The 19,987-nt window shown below is 33.1% G+C and overlaps 1 protein-coding gene across 6 annotated transcripts in view; it reads right to left on the bottom strand.

The window, feature by feature from the left end:
* Positions 1-19,987, bottom strand: part of LOC100160350 (transcriptional enhancer factor TEF-1) — an 85,737-nt gene that overhangs the window by 14,904 nt on the left and 50,846 nt on the right. For all 6 annotated transcript variants that reach the window (XM_008185637.3, XM_003245018.4, XM_008185636.3 and 3 more), the window contains one exon: positions 6,715-7,020. In XM_008185637.3, coding sequence (XP_008183859.1) covers positions 6,715-7,020 — 306 coding nt within the window. The remainder of the gene's footprint in view (positions 1-6,714; positions 7,021-19,987) is intronic.

The raw sequence follows: 19,987 nt of genomic DNA, 5'->3' as shown, positions 1-19,987 counted from the left end.
ATTGTTATTAATCACTAACCGTAAATACGAATTCATATTAACAATGATTAATGTTCACTAATAAATAACACTGTAGTTTAACCGTATTTATTCAGCCTCAAGCATTTATCTATACTAAATATATATATATATTATAAAAGTATAGAACGTATTGCAACAACCGACTTGTTTTTTTTGACAATATCGACAAGAGAAATAAAATTCATAATGTTATTATTATCTACAAAGAGCGACGCCACCACCCATAACCCAATGAATTCATCATAAAACATAAACGTACCCGTTATATAGTAACGCCGAAAATTATATAATAAATTCGCTCGAAAATTCGATCGAGCATATTAATATTTTTTTGTACCAATATTCCAGAATATAATATATAATTCCGGATTCGTAATCAAATTACTAAGTTTAAAATCGTCGGAGATATAACGAAATAACATTATGGTAGTCGTAACAAGATTGTGCGAACGTCATCGATTAGAACCGGGCACTCTGACAGTGAGACATTTGTTTCGAATACAATTCGTTTCACGTAAATTGTGTAACTCTCGTCGTACGACCTACCCTATCATCATAAAGTTATGATGACAATAATTGTTCATAGCGGACTTATGCGTTCGGTAGAAAACGAATAGCTGACGCGTACACGATTGCAGGCTCCTCATCGCTCTAAACACGTCAGATGAAATTCATCGAACAGCAAAACTGTAATTCGCAGTGGTATATATGTGAGCGTATTACATACAATAGCCTGCAATAAGTTTAATGTTTATAGCGTGTATACACTGTAAACTCGATTGGAGTCCCCAGTTGAGATGTATTTTTCAACAGTGCAGAAATAATAAGGGATACACTGGACACAACTGTCGACGATGGCAAATTCTTTTAGAAAAAAAAAGAAAGCTTTGTGGACCGGATGATCCTCTATTGCCGTTTGACCGAATCAATAGTAAAAACCTCTCGTTATTCACGCACACATAACAGACAAACGCATTCGGGTCGGCGGCGGGGAGAGAGAGCAATAGCAGCAATCAGGTCACACACACACATACGTACGCACATAGAGGCCATATACCCTATAGGCTTTTATTTGGAGGCACACATAAAAGGTCAAGAGGATGGGGAAGCAGCGAAGGGGGGGGGGGCAGCAGTTGAAGGCGATATAGTGCTTTGGGTAAAGGATGCAGCATGGGTGTGGCGGCGGTAAAGAGAGCAGAAAATCGCTGGAACTGCGCTAGCTGTACTCTCTCAGCATATATATATATAGGTAGCCGGAAAAAGAGGCGGAGGAAGATTACGTGTTAATGGCGCGGCAGCGGGGTGGAGGTGTAGGTTGTGGGGTGGTCTCGACCGAGATGGCCTCTTATGTCTTTCTTTCCTCCCTTATTACACTCTACGAGCAGCGCAGCGCGCGCCGCCGGAGTCAAGGGTGAATTATAGCGGCACCCCCGACGAGTGTGTATATACACTAATTGCACATTCTTGAAATAGTTCGTCCGCAGTCCCTGTCTCCCTACCCCTACTCCCTTCTCACGTACCCTTTTCTCTTTCTCTACACACACGCGCTCGCGAGTTCACGTATATATATTATAGTTCCATATACTATCCTCTCGTCACCCTTTCACAACCCCCTAACGTGGATCCTTCATCATCACCACCACCGCCTTCAGCCCCGGGGCCAAAACGCGTATACCGCCTCATCCGTTCGTCACCACGTCGACTGCCGCAAAACAACCCCTTTGACCCGCATCCAAACTACCCCCCCACCCTCTACGGTCATTTGCCCACACAAATCGGAACCCTCTCACTCCGATGCAGCAAGGGGGATGATGAAAACTATATACTGCACCTACCCGCCACCACTTCAACGCGTCGCACTGAAAACCGGGTTTGCCTATATATATATATATATATATACATATTATTATATTATATTCTCGCTGCAAAACCTCTCACCACCGCCGGCATAATATCATAAAATTAAATTTATAGCAATACGTGTTTATTACACGCTAAACCGTCTTCGTCTCACTATCAAATTGTTCAATTTTTTTTTCCCAAACGCATTTACAGGGGTTTAAGCTTTCACCGACGGCGTTTGCCGGTTTTTATGAGGAGACGAATCACACGTGCGACCGGTTTGAGAATTATCTACATATACCTATATAATAATGTGATATATATGTCTTAAATATTAAAAAAGATGGATAGCATTAAATTTGAATTCAATGATATAATATTACTGTATAAGAAAAACGATTCTGAGCGGAGACGGTTTGTCAGTCTAGGTATTAGACATACTTATCTATAGTATTAAAAAAAATTGACCTATACTAGGTATTAATAATAAATTCCAAATTAATCATATCACAATATCCATCAGGTAACGCGTTATACATCAACAACAAACCGTGGTACTATCAGATATATAATAGTATGCTTTAGAAGTTTCAAGTACCCACAAATAATATTATACAATCATTACAATCACAACAAAATAAATAAAATATTTATTCCAGGTTTTTTAATATGTAATTTCGTCCAAATTTGAACTTAAAATGACTATAAAAATAAACTGTGCTTATGTATTTCTTAGAATTTTTGGCAACAGAATTAAATATTTACGTGAAATCTTGTTTTAAATTTTCAATCCTTAGATATAAAAGTTGAACATTTTATAAATTTTTAACTACATAATAATTATTCAATTTTAAATTTGATAAATTTTGTCAACATTTTAACTTCAAATGTTTATAAAAAAAAAATGTGCCTATGTATTTTTAATATTTTTCAACTGATATTGTAACAATATATCAAGAGCTTTGTATTAAATTTTTACACTTTTTTGGCCCAACAGATAAAACTTTATTGATATTCATAGAAAAAAAAACTAAAAAAATTGAAAACTGAAAATGTCCGTTAACAGCTCAAAAAGAGTCAAAATATTTTCAAAATTGTATGGTGTATAGGAAATGCTAATATAAACATTCAGTAAAATTTTCATGTATCTACGGTAATTTTTAAAGTTACACCAAAAACCAAATTCAATTTTGTGAAAAATCGATTTTGCGTAAAAATTCCCGTTTTTCCTTAATATTTTTCTTTTGTTTTTCACGGCGCTTTTGAAAACTATTGGAAAAATTTTACTTTTGACCCCCCAAAGTACCAACTAGATTCACTTTCCTATCAGAAAAGATACTGTTGAAGAAAATCCAAGCACTTTTACTGTCCTAAAAGGTGATGACAGACACAAAAAAAAAAAAAAAATAAAAACACACACATCATTGTAAAATCAATACATTCATCGTTCCACTCAGAATCTAAAAATGTGTAGGTACATAAAATATATCAATATATGCGTACAACCACCTATAGATTTTAGTGTTTTTACTTATTCTTTTTGTACAATTTCAATTATAACGAAATAAATTTTATTTTAATAAAAATAAAGAAGTGTTATGCACTTCTTAACTATATATCTATATACATATAATATAAACTGCATTTAATGAGATGTTACTCAACTATGACACGTCCCATAAGGCCATAATTAACCTGGTCTAATTTTAAATTAATAAAACTGTAATTTTTATTTTTTTTTATATAAAAAGCATACCTATAATATGTATCAATTACAATTCGAATTATATGGCAGTAGTTGTAATAAAATAATTAATGATGTTTTTAATGTCTACAGCGTTTTGTGAAATTTTAATGCATCGCAATTTTTTTTTATTCACCTAACTGTTATAATAATATGTAACTATATACTATAGTACCTTACACGACCTTACTTATACTTTTACGATATTTCTATATACGCATTCGATGTTTAGCGATTTCTTTCTACGCCACTTTTACCACCACTGGAAAACGATAAAACTATTATATAAATGCCATTGGCTAGTCACCCCATTTGCACTGTATTGCAGGAGACAATTCATTTTTCAATGAATATCTAAGCTAAACTTTTATTCGCCCCCTATCATACACGTGACCCTTTTATTTTGTATACAAACATCTGCTCGTCCCTCCTAAATGTTTTATGCCATTACTTATAGATATTATTATAATTTTTTATAGTTCGTTTTTGATCCAGTATAATTATATAATATTATTATGTTATATGCATAAGTAAGTACACGTCCATTCTCTGGTGGTGAGTCGCTCTCGTCGGACGCAACACTCGCGCCCACGTAAAGCATTGTTGTAGACGAGAGCGAGGGTGCTGCAGACAGCAGCAGAAGCGGACAGGACGGAAAACAATAAAAACTTAGCCTTTTATAGTTGCCTTGAATCGCAAAAGTATTTACGACCCCAAGTTTTCGGCGAGATAAGTTTTTGAGTAAAATGCGGTCGGAAGACAAAAAGGGTCACTTTCAGTGGCGAGACGACGGAAGACAAAAGCTTTCAAAAGTCGGTTTAGAGCGGACAAAAAATATATACATCACATTGTACACACACAAATACATAACTGCACACCTACATATATATATATATATATATATATATATATATATATATAATGCGTGTGCGAGAGCGCCCGAAACGGCAATAAATTCATGAGGGTCCGACACAAGGAAAAGTTATAAGGAGAAAGAGAGAGGAATTAATAATAACAGGTGTGCTAGCTGCTGCACAATGGCGTGGGCTATAAAAATGTTTGGCAACTTTTAGTCTTTTAAACATTTAAAATTCTATTCCATATACCTATATATTGTACGGAGAACAAAAGTGCCTATTATCATTATTGTACGTAAGGCATTATATATCGGTGTACTGTGTATATATAACGTTTTATTTTTTACTTACATAATATATAGATATGTTGGTGTAAAATAAAAAGTATCACCTATGTAGCTATGTATATAATAATATATACAAGTTTTTTTATTGCACTACAAAATAAATTTATGACAAGTCGTGATAAAAATCTATATTGAACATGTACCTAATTTGTATATAAATAACAAAAACTATAAGGCCGTGTTCATAATATATATTTATTATACTATATATTTGTACATTATAATATTATTTACGCTGTTGTTGTTATCAAAAAACATGATTTTTGCATAATAGTAGCGTTTCCAAGTTCCGGACGTTATCTGCAGCGGGTCTGCGTAAAGTTTAATAGTAAACCGATCGAGATAAACGCCAAGAGAGAACGAAATCGTTGAATTGAAATACACCGTCGACCACTCCAATGAATATTATATAGGTTCACCACGCATTAAAATCAGCGATGTTATGTTGAACCGACAAATAATTGTATACACAGGCTGATCCATTTAATTCACATTATTCACACACATTTTAAAAGATGATTTTTGTGTTTTTTTAAAACATATTTTTTATACGAATTTGATTAATACCTATACTCTTCATTCTATAATATGAATTATACTATTATAATAGGTACCTACACACAAATGTTAACAATTTAATCTGATTTTATATCATTTTGGTGTATTTTAAATGCTTTTCAATGACATTACATAAATATTTCATCAAAATCGGAAGCACATTAAGCACAATATAATTTTCAACAACTTTTGATTTAATTTTGTGTTTAATTAAAAGCTACCTATATGCTAATATAATACGTTTATAGAATAGAATATCGTCACGTTAATATATGCGATGAGAATAAGCATTCGCACGGGGTTGTCAGCGTTGACTACCTATACCAACTCTACCTATATGTCAACTTCATTTTTACCGCGATTTCTCGGGTGTTTATTAAACGTTTATACGAATGTTACTATACAATTATACAATATATACATTATACATACAAAATTAAGTTGAGTTAATCATTTTTTTTCTGGTGTTTTTAGACATGTTTAATATAGTACACTACACATGTTTAATATATTCATAATTCATTTACTGCGATAACACTGTTGAAATAAGAGTATTATAATAATAATTAAGGATAACTATTATCAGCGTTTTAACAGCAGAAAATTTTAATATTTTGAATTAAAAAAACTTATTAAGTAGGTAAGTAACTAAAAAAGTTTAAAAAAAATTTATAGATACAACACCTAATAACTTTCTTACAAATCAAAATATTAGAAAAAATCTTGTGACAAAATTCAGATTATATTATTCTTTATAAAGTAATTAACAATAATGTAATCACAGCGTGAGTGAAATACGGAGAGGTTTATTGTTTATACTATATTTCAAGTGAGTAAGACAAAAAAAAAACATTTATACTGATGCAGGATGCACCATCTTAACGTTTGCTTTTGAAAAATGATACCATTTATAAATTAAAATATATTTTATTTTGCCTTAGTATATTGGTGTATGAATTATAGTCTATAATATATATTGTTACTATTGTAGTATCATGATTCTAATTATTGTCAATTTGTAAATAATATCAGATTATTTTAATTTTTGCAAGACGTGATTTATTGCAATGAATAATAATATGCATGATTATCATCTTATTCGGTTAACACGTTTAGTCAGTTGTGAGAGTGCGGTTATTGATAAATATAATATATAGTGGTTAAAAAATGTTACTACTTCGGGTTGTTGGAACGATACTTATGTCGATAGAATATACTATTATTCTATCCAAACGACTGCGCCATGCCGATATAATGACTATATTGTATCTGCAAGCACTTGTGCTGGTGACGGTGCTAACATTATCATAATTGATTAATATAAACATTATGCGATCTCACTCACCGTACATTTTACCCTCGTCGGACAGAATGATCTTCCGGCGCCCGCACGGCGGGTATATAGCCAGCGCTTCCTGGAAACTCTGTTCGATGTCCGGGCTCCACACACCCTCCGCATCGGCCGCCGACAGTTCCTTGTCATCATCGCAGTCGTCCACGTCCAGGCTGAGGTTGCTGCCTGCGTTCACGCCGGCCGCACTGCGCATACCGTTGCCGCCGCCGTCCGGCCCGTCCGGATTTCCGCCGGCCGTGCCCCCGCCGGGCGTCCAAGGCGACGACACCGTACTACAGCTCGACACCACCGCAAAACCTGAAAAAAAACAGAAAGGAAAACCGTCAGTATGTTAAGTATATATTTAAAATATAATATATATAGATATAACATAAAATAGTGCATGTATACACCCGAGTGGTGGTGGGGAGGGGCAAGACTCAATATTCAGCCCCATAGCCACCATGCGTATATGTGTTGCGTATTATATTTCAATATTTCATTGTTAAAGCAAACGACTTGCTTAACGTATATTAAGCGTTTACAATTATTGCTCGAATCCGGATTTCTGTGTTTTAATATTCTGTAAAAACCGCCACGAGATCTGGTTTTAACGACGATGGCGGTATATATACTTATAATATATAGACACTGCACACCGTCGTAACGAGCCAAATCGCAACGTATTTTGTATATATATTATTAAATAGGCATAACCGGTATATGATATGTACGCGAGTAAAATATTATTGAAATAATTATCGACGAAACGCCTGAAAAAAAACGAAATTAAAAATTACCGTTAAGCATATTATACAGGGTGATTCGAGAAGCACGGTCACCCACATTTGTTAGTGGTTTTGTCAAAATTGTGATTTCTAAATTGTTAAATATTGTATTGTATCATATATTTCCATTACTTAGTGTATCAGCCTGCTGTGGCGAATCACACTGTATAATATAATACACATGTGCGCGAAACCATCGTTCGAATACATGAAGTGTTAATAATATATTATATTATTATTTTGGAAAGATTTTAATTGGAGGAATTCGGGCTGCCGCTATAGACGATTGTTATCGGCCCTAAGAGAGACGCGTGTGACGACTATACGCATTGTTTTAGCAGGTCTTATACGTATAGGTAAATTCATCGCTACTCACGTACCTATTATATTATTAGCCGGTGACGGTTTGCGTTATAATATATAAGTATTATGTTGTTTTTTTTCAGTGCAACCATAAACGTAAATGTCACTGCCGGGTTTATCGAAATCCATCGCCAAATTTGGTGCATAATGGGTCAGAGACCATCGTAACAACATTACAGTTGTCAACTACATAAACCCACTCACACTTCCACTCCCGAGTGTGCTCTTGTATTGGCAGTTACATTATGAAGTCGATTGGACGCACGAAATGTTTTTTTTTTTTGTTTTCCCGTATTCGCTCGTTATTGCCAATTGTTTTTAATTGTTATGTGCCGTGCGGTTAAGCGCTACTCGGCTTAACACGATAACCGTAGTCTATAATGGTATATAATAATATAATATGGCCGTTGTATATTATATAGGTAGCGGCGCGGTAATGACAATAATAATAACAGCTTGACCCACATGTGATGACGGCGGCGACGCACTGTACCTAACCTACTCCACGAGCGTATATTAGAACGTTTTCAAAGTAAAACACATCACGTAGGTACTTATACGCACTAACGGTAACAGTACAGTATTGTCTCTAGTATATAATATTATTTCTTACGAGCGATTTACCGCGTTGCGGTCGCGAATGCGGCGTGTGAAATTAACACAAATCCGATTAAAACGCGTTTGTGCGGAGTTTCATAATCGAAAACGATATCGTTTTGGGACGCGTATTGTTGTTAATTGTTAAACAACGCGACAATATTATAATGCCCCAACTTTACAAGCGATTACGCATGTCAGCATCGGCACACATTATAAATTATAATAATGTACATATAATTATACATTTGAGGGTTACTTAACTGCAACGCGTTATATATAAAGAGTAAAAAATCCTATAATAGACACCGAAAACACCGATAATAATCGAAAATTTCGTACAATCTCTACAAGTTCAAACAATTTTTTTTTAATATGGTGATTTACCAATCATAATCACTCATAATATTATATCCAGAGACCAGGACCATATTGTGGAGCTAAAAACTTATTTTTAAAATTTTTGTTTACTGTACGATAAAAACAAGCATTGATAAATAATCGAAATAAAGTGTGATTAAGTTAATTACCTATAACTATAAGAATAAAATATCCAATATACAATATAAAATTGTGCTTGGTATGTAGTAATTACTACATTACTACTTAAGTACCTATAACACTCTGAAAATTTGTTATCTTTCCAACCCTATTATCTTTGGTGTACAAGTTACATAACTTAAAAACCTTTGATCGTAATAATCACCCACATGACAAAGAAAGAAAGAATAGTATGTATCGCCGCAGCATGGTACTCGCATTAACTGGTAATAAAAAATTCCAGTATTTCAAAATGTGTTCCTTGCAAGATATATACGGTTACAAATTCCAAAAATTAAAATCTTGATAAATACAAAAGATAAAATTGTGATGATGAGTAAGATTGATGAATCACTCTGTATAACCTTTGGATAAATGTTTACAACTCGACGATATTATAGTAATGTAATATTATGTAGATACTAATATTTCGGATTTAGTCGGAAACGTCGTAAAAAAAAATTACAATAATAAAACGTTTTAACGTTAAATATTAAACCTTCGCGTTTTAATGGAACGCGCGATGGACTTGATCGATGAAAACCGACATTGGGTGATGATATATACATATTATTATATATACCTACTATACGTAGGTAGGTACTCGCTACATGTTTTGAAATGATTCGTTCAAGTTTATTGACGCGTCATTATAATAGCGATGTAATTTGTGCAGCACAAACACGTCATTATATCATTGTCGTCGTGACGAAATTAAGAGCGAGTCACCAAACGTCCGACGGTGTACAATAATAATTACTGAAATATTATTACATATGTATGAAGTATGAACCTACCGACGTATATTGAAAACTATAATAATTATATGTCAATTAGTCAATTATTGTTGATTTATTCGAAACACATTTTATCTCTCCATAGAATAAAAATGTTTTGTACATTTTACCTTTCTCATAATATAGGTAGTTATACCTAAATAAACATAATGCCACGGCAAACAAAAAATAAATAAATAATAAATGTTATTAATTAAATACTTTTTTTTATTATTATTATTTAAAATACATCTGCAATCTATACAATTTTTGTACAATAATTAGATTTGATAAAATAAGAAGAGAATATAAAATTGACGGCGAATATTAAGGTTGGGAAGCTATCCATTGATAACACCCAGTGAATTAAATACTTAAAACTCTCTATTATTCAAAAAAGTTCTGTATATTAATTTATTTTGAAATATTTTAAATTACAGATACTTAATTTCACGACGCAGAGGGGAGAAGTGGGACCCCTTCGGATGCAGAGTGTCGGTAAGCATCATAGAGAGCAAACGGTTTACTAAAAATAGTTTTGCCAATTGCCGATTATATTTGTATATCAAAAGTAAACAGCTATTTCCATAGTTTAATATATTATGGTTTTGGTGACTTTAACCACCCATACCATATCATAGGTGGATAATTTGTTCTTATTGACACCTACACGAAAACTCGAAAAGAATCTGCAAATCCCTTAATATCGGGCGGCTATTCAATTAAATCTATTATAGCCATTCACCGTCGTTCAACTCAATGCTATATTGTTAATGTATTTGTCACCGGTTAACAGTCGTCATTAGCGAAGCGGAGTTTCTATATACATATTATTGTCCTGTCCGAACGTTTGAATAGACAGAACAGACAACTAATTAACAATCTGTATCAAAACGATGATTTCTATTGAAAACGTTGCATTTTGTAGAAATGTGCGCGCGACTGGTTTTAAACATTGCCACAGCACCACAACTGACTGGTAATTATTTTGTTATCCACAACCACATCGTTTCGGATTTTCAAGTAAATTCTTATAACAATTATTATTACTATTATTATGTAATAATATGCCTTGATTTAATTACGTACGACTTAAAAATTAACATACTATTATTAAATTATACAGAGTGATTTCCCGCAGCTAGAATGTTCCCGCTACTTTTATCCTTTGATAATGCATTTATTGAAATTCAGGTTTTGAAATCAGGATGTTTTACATAATTAAACGAGTGTCCTGATATAATTTTTTTTTTTTAATGAAAACCACCCTTCTTTTTTACTGTAACCCGTAAAGCATAGTGCAGATAAATTACCTTTAATAATGGTGTTACATGAAATAATATAAAATATGTGTAATGTGGTTATTAAATATTAATCAATTCATAATATATGAACACCTATAATAATTAATTGTAATTAACACAATTCATCATAGCCATAGGTGCCTTGAAGACTTATAAAATATTATCGAGGTTATATTAATATAACTATCCTTAGTAAATAAACTTAATAGAATATTTAGGGAGGCTAAGTCCCATTAGACCTTCACCCCTGTGATTTGTGACTATGGAAACTCCTCGTTAAAATTTCGATTTATTTCATTGATATTTTCAAACATACATTTGCTTAACAATTTATGGTAAAAATGTGGTTCTTATTCGAAAATATAGTCTTTTATTAAGCTTAACAATTCAACATTCAGAATTTTAATAAATGTATGATTAAAGGGGAATATAAGGGTGGGAATATTAATGTAAATCAAAGTACGGCAATAATGGTATTTGTTGTGTTCACGTGTGACGCGGAAAAAATATAATAATTTGAGATATGTGCACGATAAAAAAATTTTTAAATAGGTAAAAATAAATCGACACACAGCTAACAACAAGTTTATTACTTTATTGCTCGAACGTGATGTAAAACGATTAAAAAAAACAATATTTTTGCATAATGAACAAAATTAATTTGTTAATGACTGGGGGAGGCTTTTGTTATAAATCGCTGTAAATTGATATTAAATTAGGTAATATTATGTTTTTTATGGGTAGAAACTACATAGAAATTACTATTAATTTAATATCATTAGTTTTTCATAAGGCTGCAGATGTGGTAAGTAACTAGGAAAGTTCGATAGTTGTATACGCTTAATAGCTTCGAGGAGTTAATAATAATTATTTACCAATATACCTACTAATCGTAAAACGTTTACACGATTGTGTTTAATGGCCATCATAAAGTATATAGACAGAAACAGGCTAATTATTGATCACGGATTCGCTTACCACAGTATAGTTGTCGTACAAAGGGGCTTGACAATTTACGGAAATGAAAACAAAATAATAATATATATTTATATAGGTATTTTAAACAGATAATTCCCGCCGAGTATTTTTTTCTTTAGTTTCGACAATAATGACTGTTTAAATGTTTGTGAACAAAATTCTTTGTTCACGGTTGTTTTAGTTGGTTTTTTTCTAAAACGCGAGCAACTATTGCTTTCCACTGCAATATCCATAAACCAAATTGAGCCTGAGCGACGTATACAACAACAAAAACAATATACAGTGCCCATAATCCATTTAAGTATGATATTTTTTACACCAACGCAATAAGAAAATAAATTAATAAACAATAATCGTTATTCATTATAATTTATTATCATAATAATAATATCAACAAAATAATAATAATTGGATTCGTCAGGGTTTATAACTAAAGCCCCGACATCATCATAAGGATAAATAGACTTTCAGAATATCATCTAATATATTATACAGTAAACTCTCGTTATGTCGAAACTCAAGGTGAAAAGAAAAAAGTTTGAGATATTGAGTTTTATTGTAATGATAATTATTTCAAGGAAATTTCAATTGAGTTCAAGATTTAAAAAAAATCGAGATATCGGTAAAATAAGAATCTATGAAAAAAACTCATATTTTAGCCTCTATTAACTTCTATTAAAAATTCGAATATACGTAGATGCTGCACGAGTCAGAGTCGAAAAATGCATATACACCCCAAAAATAAGACAGTCGTCGATAGTCGCGTATTGCCATTCAGACTTCAGACTTTTCGAGAATGCGTCAACGGCGGTGACATGTAAATATGTGACGGATTAAACGAGCGTGCTTTTAATGCAGTGTAATCGGGCATTGACAGTGGTCGGGAATTTTTGTCGGGCCGCATAGCGAATTTTGGGAAATCCGTCGTACAGATTAGAGAAACAGACTGGTGGACATCGGAACGCCGACTCTGAAATCTGAATCAGAGGAAAACCCAACAAAACACAACATAGGTCCGCGGTATATCTCGCCACGTACGGTCGGATACGCGTAAACCAAGTCAGCGGTTACATCAACGCTAATAATAATATTATGCATAGGTGGTATAGGCACGCTATGAAATTATTATATTATATTGTTTTTGTACGGCACGACGAGAGATAAAATTAATAACTACTAAATAGTAATGGGACTGCAGGACACGATGCTTAGGTATGTCATACATAATAATATACAGTACCTATACACAGTTGTAGTATGATACAGCAAACACAAATGAGGCTTCGATAAGCCACCGACGCGCAGAAAAAATGTTTCGCTGTCAGAAATCACAAAAATACGTATACATTTAAGATCACATGACATATACTATTCCACTGTCTCCGTATTCCGTTTAGGCCGTGTTACCACAATATACTAAATAGTTTAAAATATTCAATTACTCCACCGTGGGTTAGGTGGTTATTAATGACTATAGTGAAATCTATACAATATTTTTTGATTTGGTGAATAACAAGAAAATTCTGAACCTCATAGATCACACGGTTCCATAGAACACATACGGTATAGTGTGATAAGTAATAACTAATAGCACCTTTAGGGCTTAGGGCACGCAATTCCATTGATATAACTAACCTAACCTAACCCATGGGGATGCTGAAGTCACCTATTTTTTTATGATCAAGGATTAAACGTTGAACAAATGGTGGTGCTGGTGCACATTTATTTAAGTACCTATCAGATGACAATGATAAAATAAGAAACATCATTAATAGATAATATATGTACATATAAAACTAAAATTTATATAATTCAGCCAAACTTCTTTTAGAGCACAATATATTTTTATGTTTTTTAAAGTTTCAAGTCCCTCTATAATCCTATGTACAATTATTATTGCACATTATTAGTCGTCGTCGTCGTCGTTGTCGTTGTACTCGGCACCTCCGTCAAATTACAATGTATTATTACTCATATTATTATTATGTCGTTATTATATTATATTTATAATATTATTATTTTCATCATCGTTAGCTGTATTCTGTCACTTGAATAAAACACAATAATGGAAAAAAAGTGTCGTAACGTCTTGTCACTGATCTATATACGCATACCATCCCCCGTACGGCCGTACTATACGATTATGCTATTATGCGTAAAGTATATAATAATTATTATTATACCTATAGTTATGAGGAGTCGGAGGCACGACGTATTGTTATTATTATGTTCGCGGGAGCAATTGGTATGATTTTTTATTTGTTCGCGCCGAACGGCACACACAAAATAATAACAATAATAATAATAAAAATAATCTACACTAATATTACAGCTATCGGTTTTCGTTATGTACGTACTCGCACACCGCCGCAAATGCATTATATTATTATTATTATTATTATTATTATTATTACACGCCGGGGATAGTTTCGTAAGTAGACTAGAAAGATCCAAGGTCGGCGTCGGCCCCGTTTTGCTTTCACCGCGCGTTTTCAAGGTCCTCCTAGAGAGCACTGCAACTGTACGATGTACATTACCGCGGCCACCACATCTATTATAATATTATATATATATTATAATATATATATATATACATAAGTAGTATACCTAAGTACTCATTATTATTATTATCATCGTTATAATAATATGACGCAGACTGCATCACTAACGCCGTCCGCACACCACTCCCACCACTTCTTTGATGCAGCACAACTCCCGTGCAGTCACGACGTTATAGTGTTATACGGTATAAATTTATAATATATTATAACGTAATTTCTCATTGCCACCATATTGCACACGCCACCGGCGCCGCAGCAGTCGGAAAACCATTGAACGCAAATATGATATAGTTTTGGCTAGGAGATTTGTTTCTCCCCTCGCACGCACATCGCTACAACTCGACTACGATCGATCATACCCCGAAATTGTCGACGATATTACCCCCCCCCCCCCCCCGGGTAGAACTTTTTGTCCTCGATCCACCGACAAAACGATAAGGGCAGAATCACAGTACACCATACAATATATAATATTATAACACATCCGGGAGATGATGGTCCAGCGGCGAAATTATATCGAAACGCGCTATGTAATATGATAATAATTAATATTTCGTCGTAATACAATATATTATGATTATATATATGAGAAGACGAGCATCGGCAGCACGGACCTGTCCCCGCGAATTTAACACAACAATGTGTTTATAATAATATAATAGCGATAATATACGCGGGGTGAGGTGGCGGTCGTCGGGAGACCTCCGTATATAATAATAATAAGAGAGGAGACAAAAACACGGCGACGGCGCATCGGCTGCAGCCTGCAGAGCAGTTAAAGCCACGGCGCGATGGGAGGAGACTTTCCGGCGACGGCACTATTATACACCCGATGCCGATCGCCTACCCTATATTGCGCGCACACACTCGCGCGGTCGTGTTATTAACAACTATGTGTACGGCGGCGGCGGCTATGGTAATAATAATAGTAATAATAATAATTATTATTATCGCGTTATAAACTACACACACACACTCACACAATCCAATGGTTAAATACACGACGACGACGAAACGATCGGTGGAGGTATGGTGGAAGAGGATATAGTGAGTGGGGGTGTGTTATGAATTGAATATCGCAACGCGCGCGTATAATATAACGGCCGCCACCGCACCGCCGCCGACGCCGGTGCGTGGAATTTATGGGCATTTGGGTTCGCGGAATTCGCCAGTTTCCAAAGGGGTTTAATGACACGCAAGCGAACATACACACACACACACACACCAAAGGTATACGCACGACCAAGGGGAAGGTATACGAATAATCCATAATTTACACGGGTTATTGTTTCCCGGTGCAGGGACCGCCGCCGGCTTACAAAAACTCGTGTTAATTAACGCAATACAGAGTTTTTATATAATATTATTATACGTTTAATATACGCGCGCGAGGGTGTGTACGTGAGTGGTTTATGCTGACGGATTCATCCACCCCCAACCCGCAGTTGTCGTCACGCGCCTTTTCCGACACGACTTTCACATCGCGCACTACCCCGCCGTTCACAATCCTGTCACCGTCGTCATCGTACGTAGGTACCGATCGGTGAGGGGTGAACCTCCTAACTTACCTCAGACTGCAACGACGAGCGTACTTTAAAGCGAGTAAGTATATATAGTTATAAAATATATAACGCACGATGATTCTGGCAAGTGAAATCGAGAGATACGATTGTAATTCGTAACGATACACGAAATTATTTTTTCAAACGAAAATAAAATGTATTATACTGCAGAGTGATTCACCAAGCACGCGCACCCCTAATTTCTTGCTATATAATATTGCGTTTATTCAAATTTTGACTTTTAAAATGTATACGTAAGTTACTTATAAGGATCGTATTTTCAATAGTTGGTTTCTTCATAGCATTTAAAGAGTGTCTATACAAACTTATTTTTATAAAATGCTAACTTCTTTAAGTACTGTAAATCGTTAAATAGATGATTTTTTTTTAATATAATAAATAATAATGTATCTAAATCAATCAAATTTCGAACGAGTATTTTTGAGTTATTAAGCTTTATGGACTATCCGACAACATACGGATAATAATATGTCTACGATAAAAAGAAGGATGTTATGATAATTTGAAAATTATAGTAATTAATATTAATATATTATTCGCATTTTATATTTGGAAAATTGTCAGAGTATAATAAATACTAGACTAAATATCGTATATATTTTATTATTTTATGTTGAACGGTTGAGAATTAATAATAATTATTATTATCTTATTTTACGCCCAGCAGGCAAATAATTACTAGGTAGTATAATTATCTTTAGTAATTACATAAACTCTGCAGAAACTACTCGTTTGTATTTTGATTTAGATGCATCAAAATTATCGAATTAAAATATGCTTTACAATTTACAGTAATAAAGGATGATTCTCATGGAAAAAAGGAGTTTACATCGTTAAAGAACATTCCTTAAATTATATAAAAATCTAAATAATTGAAAATACGGTGCTTAAGCAAATTTAAAATTTTTTAAAATCAGAATTTAAGTAAATGCCTTAAATGGTCAAAAGGGGGTGAGAATGCTTGGCGAGCCATCGTGGTTATACATAAACCATGTACGCAGTGAGGAATTTACAACGACCAATAGTATTATATTCATGTAACATATTTTAATGAGCCGCAGCGGCCGTGGATAAATTTGTTGCGGTTTTGTGTAATGGAATATATTATTATTATTATATTATTAAAAATGCACACGCGTTCTTTCCTTTAAGGCGATATTATTTTATTATTATTACTTTTTTACCTATTACATTAAATTATTATTCAATGACGTATAACCTTCAAATCCATGTATTATAGTATATTAAACTTATTGCTGGTAATTTTTTTTACACAAAAAAATTACACACTGACGTCGAATAATAATTCGGAATATGTTTTGTTTATCAACATTCGAACAGCTTAAGCATTTCATTTTTTTTTTCAATCATTTATGCTGCAGAAGGCACCTAATAACACACCCGGATAATGATATTTATAATGTATATAACGACATTTAAAATATTAAATTACGCGTTCAATAACATAATACAAATATGTTGTATTGGTACACCATTTTGTATTGTTTGCAAAGAATACCGCTGACTGGGGCTGACTACATGCATATTATTTATAATAATTTCATAATCGTTATTAACATAATAATATGATATACAAAATATAATTATAATATTAATTTCAAAATGTTAACGTAGAATTGGAGTAAATTGCATAAAACAATACGTACTTCTTCACATTAATATAGGTGTTAAATAAAAAGTTATTTCATAATAAATATTAAACGTTCATTAAAAGTATTAAAGAACAAAACATTTTATTTTAATAAAAAGAACATTTTTTGTTCAAATACATTTTTTTAAAAGAAAAAAAATCCATCAGGTCAAAAATAAATGGTAGAAGATAATTCCCGGAAGCTGAACATATATATTTAATTTTATTTATGGAGAATTATGCACGATGTAAAATTATAAACAAAATATAAATGCAAGTTTCGATAAACTCCAGACTAAAATCAAGTTCAATTCGTAGAAATTGTGTTTTCAAATCATAAAAACATCAATATCAAATTTAATTATTTTATAACTAAAAGTTTATTCCAAGAATGGAAACGTGTTGTGTTTCAGAAACTTTATGTATAACTATGCATTGTTGTAAACAAAGTAAGTATATTATATTAAAATTAATTACCATTATTTCATAAGAATACTGCAGTTTGTAAATTTAAAATTGTTTTCATTCTCTTAGATTACTTACGTTTAATAAGTTAAATAATTACAAGATCTGTGTTCTTTTATCATATCATACTATATAATATGATTTAATTTATACATCAAAACTCGGTAATAATGAAATCCTAAACTTAAATTTGATGCATATATTTTATTAATTTGCCCATCGACAAAATAAAACATAAATAAAGTATAGGTATATCAATGTAGGTATACTGATTTTTTTAAATTCATGAGAATGCCAATTTTCGCGGGCGCAGTTTTATTATTTTTAAACATTTAAATTATAAATATTTCAAATAATTTTAGCGAAAAGGGCTTTAAAATTAAAACCAAAAGACAAAAGGTAAGTTTATAATGGTGATCATTTTAATAATAATTATAATACAAAAAGTAGTATTACCCTTTGAAAAAAAATTAATGAAAATACTAACAGATAGCCAATCAATATAATATAATATTCTATATAATATTAGGTACATTTACATTTTATCGATACTGTCATTTTAATCGAAGTTTAATACTTGGTAGTAACTGTATACCTATATGTTATTAAAAGAAAAAAAAATGTATTGACAAATTATAAAAAGTATAATATCAGTGACTAGCGGTCAGTAATATTCGGTACCGACGACGAATGAAAATATTATAATGTATGAGATTAACTCGAAGAAAGTTAATAAAAATGCTGAACTGTCGATGAACCATACAATATATTGACACGTATTTTGTCATATGGCAATTACACGATCTTAAAACTTGCAGACTTTAAACGTGCAATAGTCGTTACGACGTATATGATTCCAGTAATCACGCACTATGAATCAAAACCGTGGTTGCTACCCAAATATAATATTATACAGTTACTTTGCCACGAACAAATCAGACGGATTCTTCAATACACAATAATACTAATATAATCGTATATTATGTAGACGAGTCGGTGCGTAGTCGTTTTTTTTTTCTATACATTGTTATAATAATATCATATTATACGATGTGCGGGAACATTTAGCGTGTATCTTACACAGCTTCTCGACGAGAAACCAAGGGACGGCGAAACGGCGCGCGCGCGCGTGGACGGTTTAAAAATAATATCTGATCAAAACTTGGCCGGCGTCCCATTTGCACCGCGTGATGCGGTTATAGAGAAAAGGCAACTTTGAATATAGTGTAAAACGCGCACACCGGTGGAGACGGGTTAAAATATTATAAACACAGTCACTATAATGATATATTATATTATATAAAGCGAAGCATTTAATTTTATATTTTTCTTTTGTCCGTCACCGCAGTCGCGGCCCACGCGACGTCCAACGCCTACAATCAAGACAACGACGACAACAACATCGGGGCAAACAAACAAACACAAAAAAACCCACTATTATTACTTTATTATTACTATTATAATATTCTCTAAGGGAGGCGAACCCTCTTTTTGTGGGCGCACCTATGCATCCATTGTCCGCGCATCTAGGAAACGGACGATGAGAAGAAAAGGAGATTTTTGACAAACGCACTGCACGACGCGTACGACCTACCTCTATTATACCTATATGGCTATATCCTATAATATTTATATTATAATATTTAGGTACTATAGTACATTATGTACCTATACTGACC

Source organism: Acyrthosiphon pisum, chromosome A1 (assembly GCF_005508785.2).
Source record: "Acyrthosiphon pisum isolate AL4f chromosome A1, pea_aphid_22Mar2018_4r6ur, whole genome shotgun sequence".
In the NCBI taxonomy this organism is placed as follows: domain Eukaryota; kingdom Metazoa; phylum Arthropoda; class Insecta; order Hemiptera; family Aphididae; genus Acyrthosiphon; species Acyrthosiphon pisum.
The sequence above is the reverse complement of the archived record's forward strand: the minus strand, read 5'-3'. Positions and strand labels throughout refer to the sequence as shown.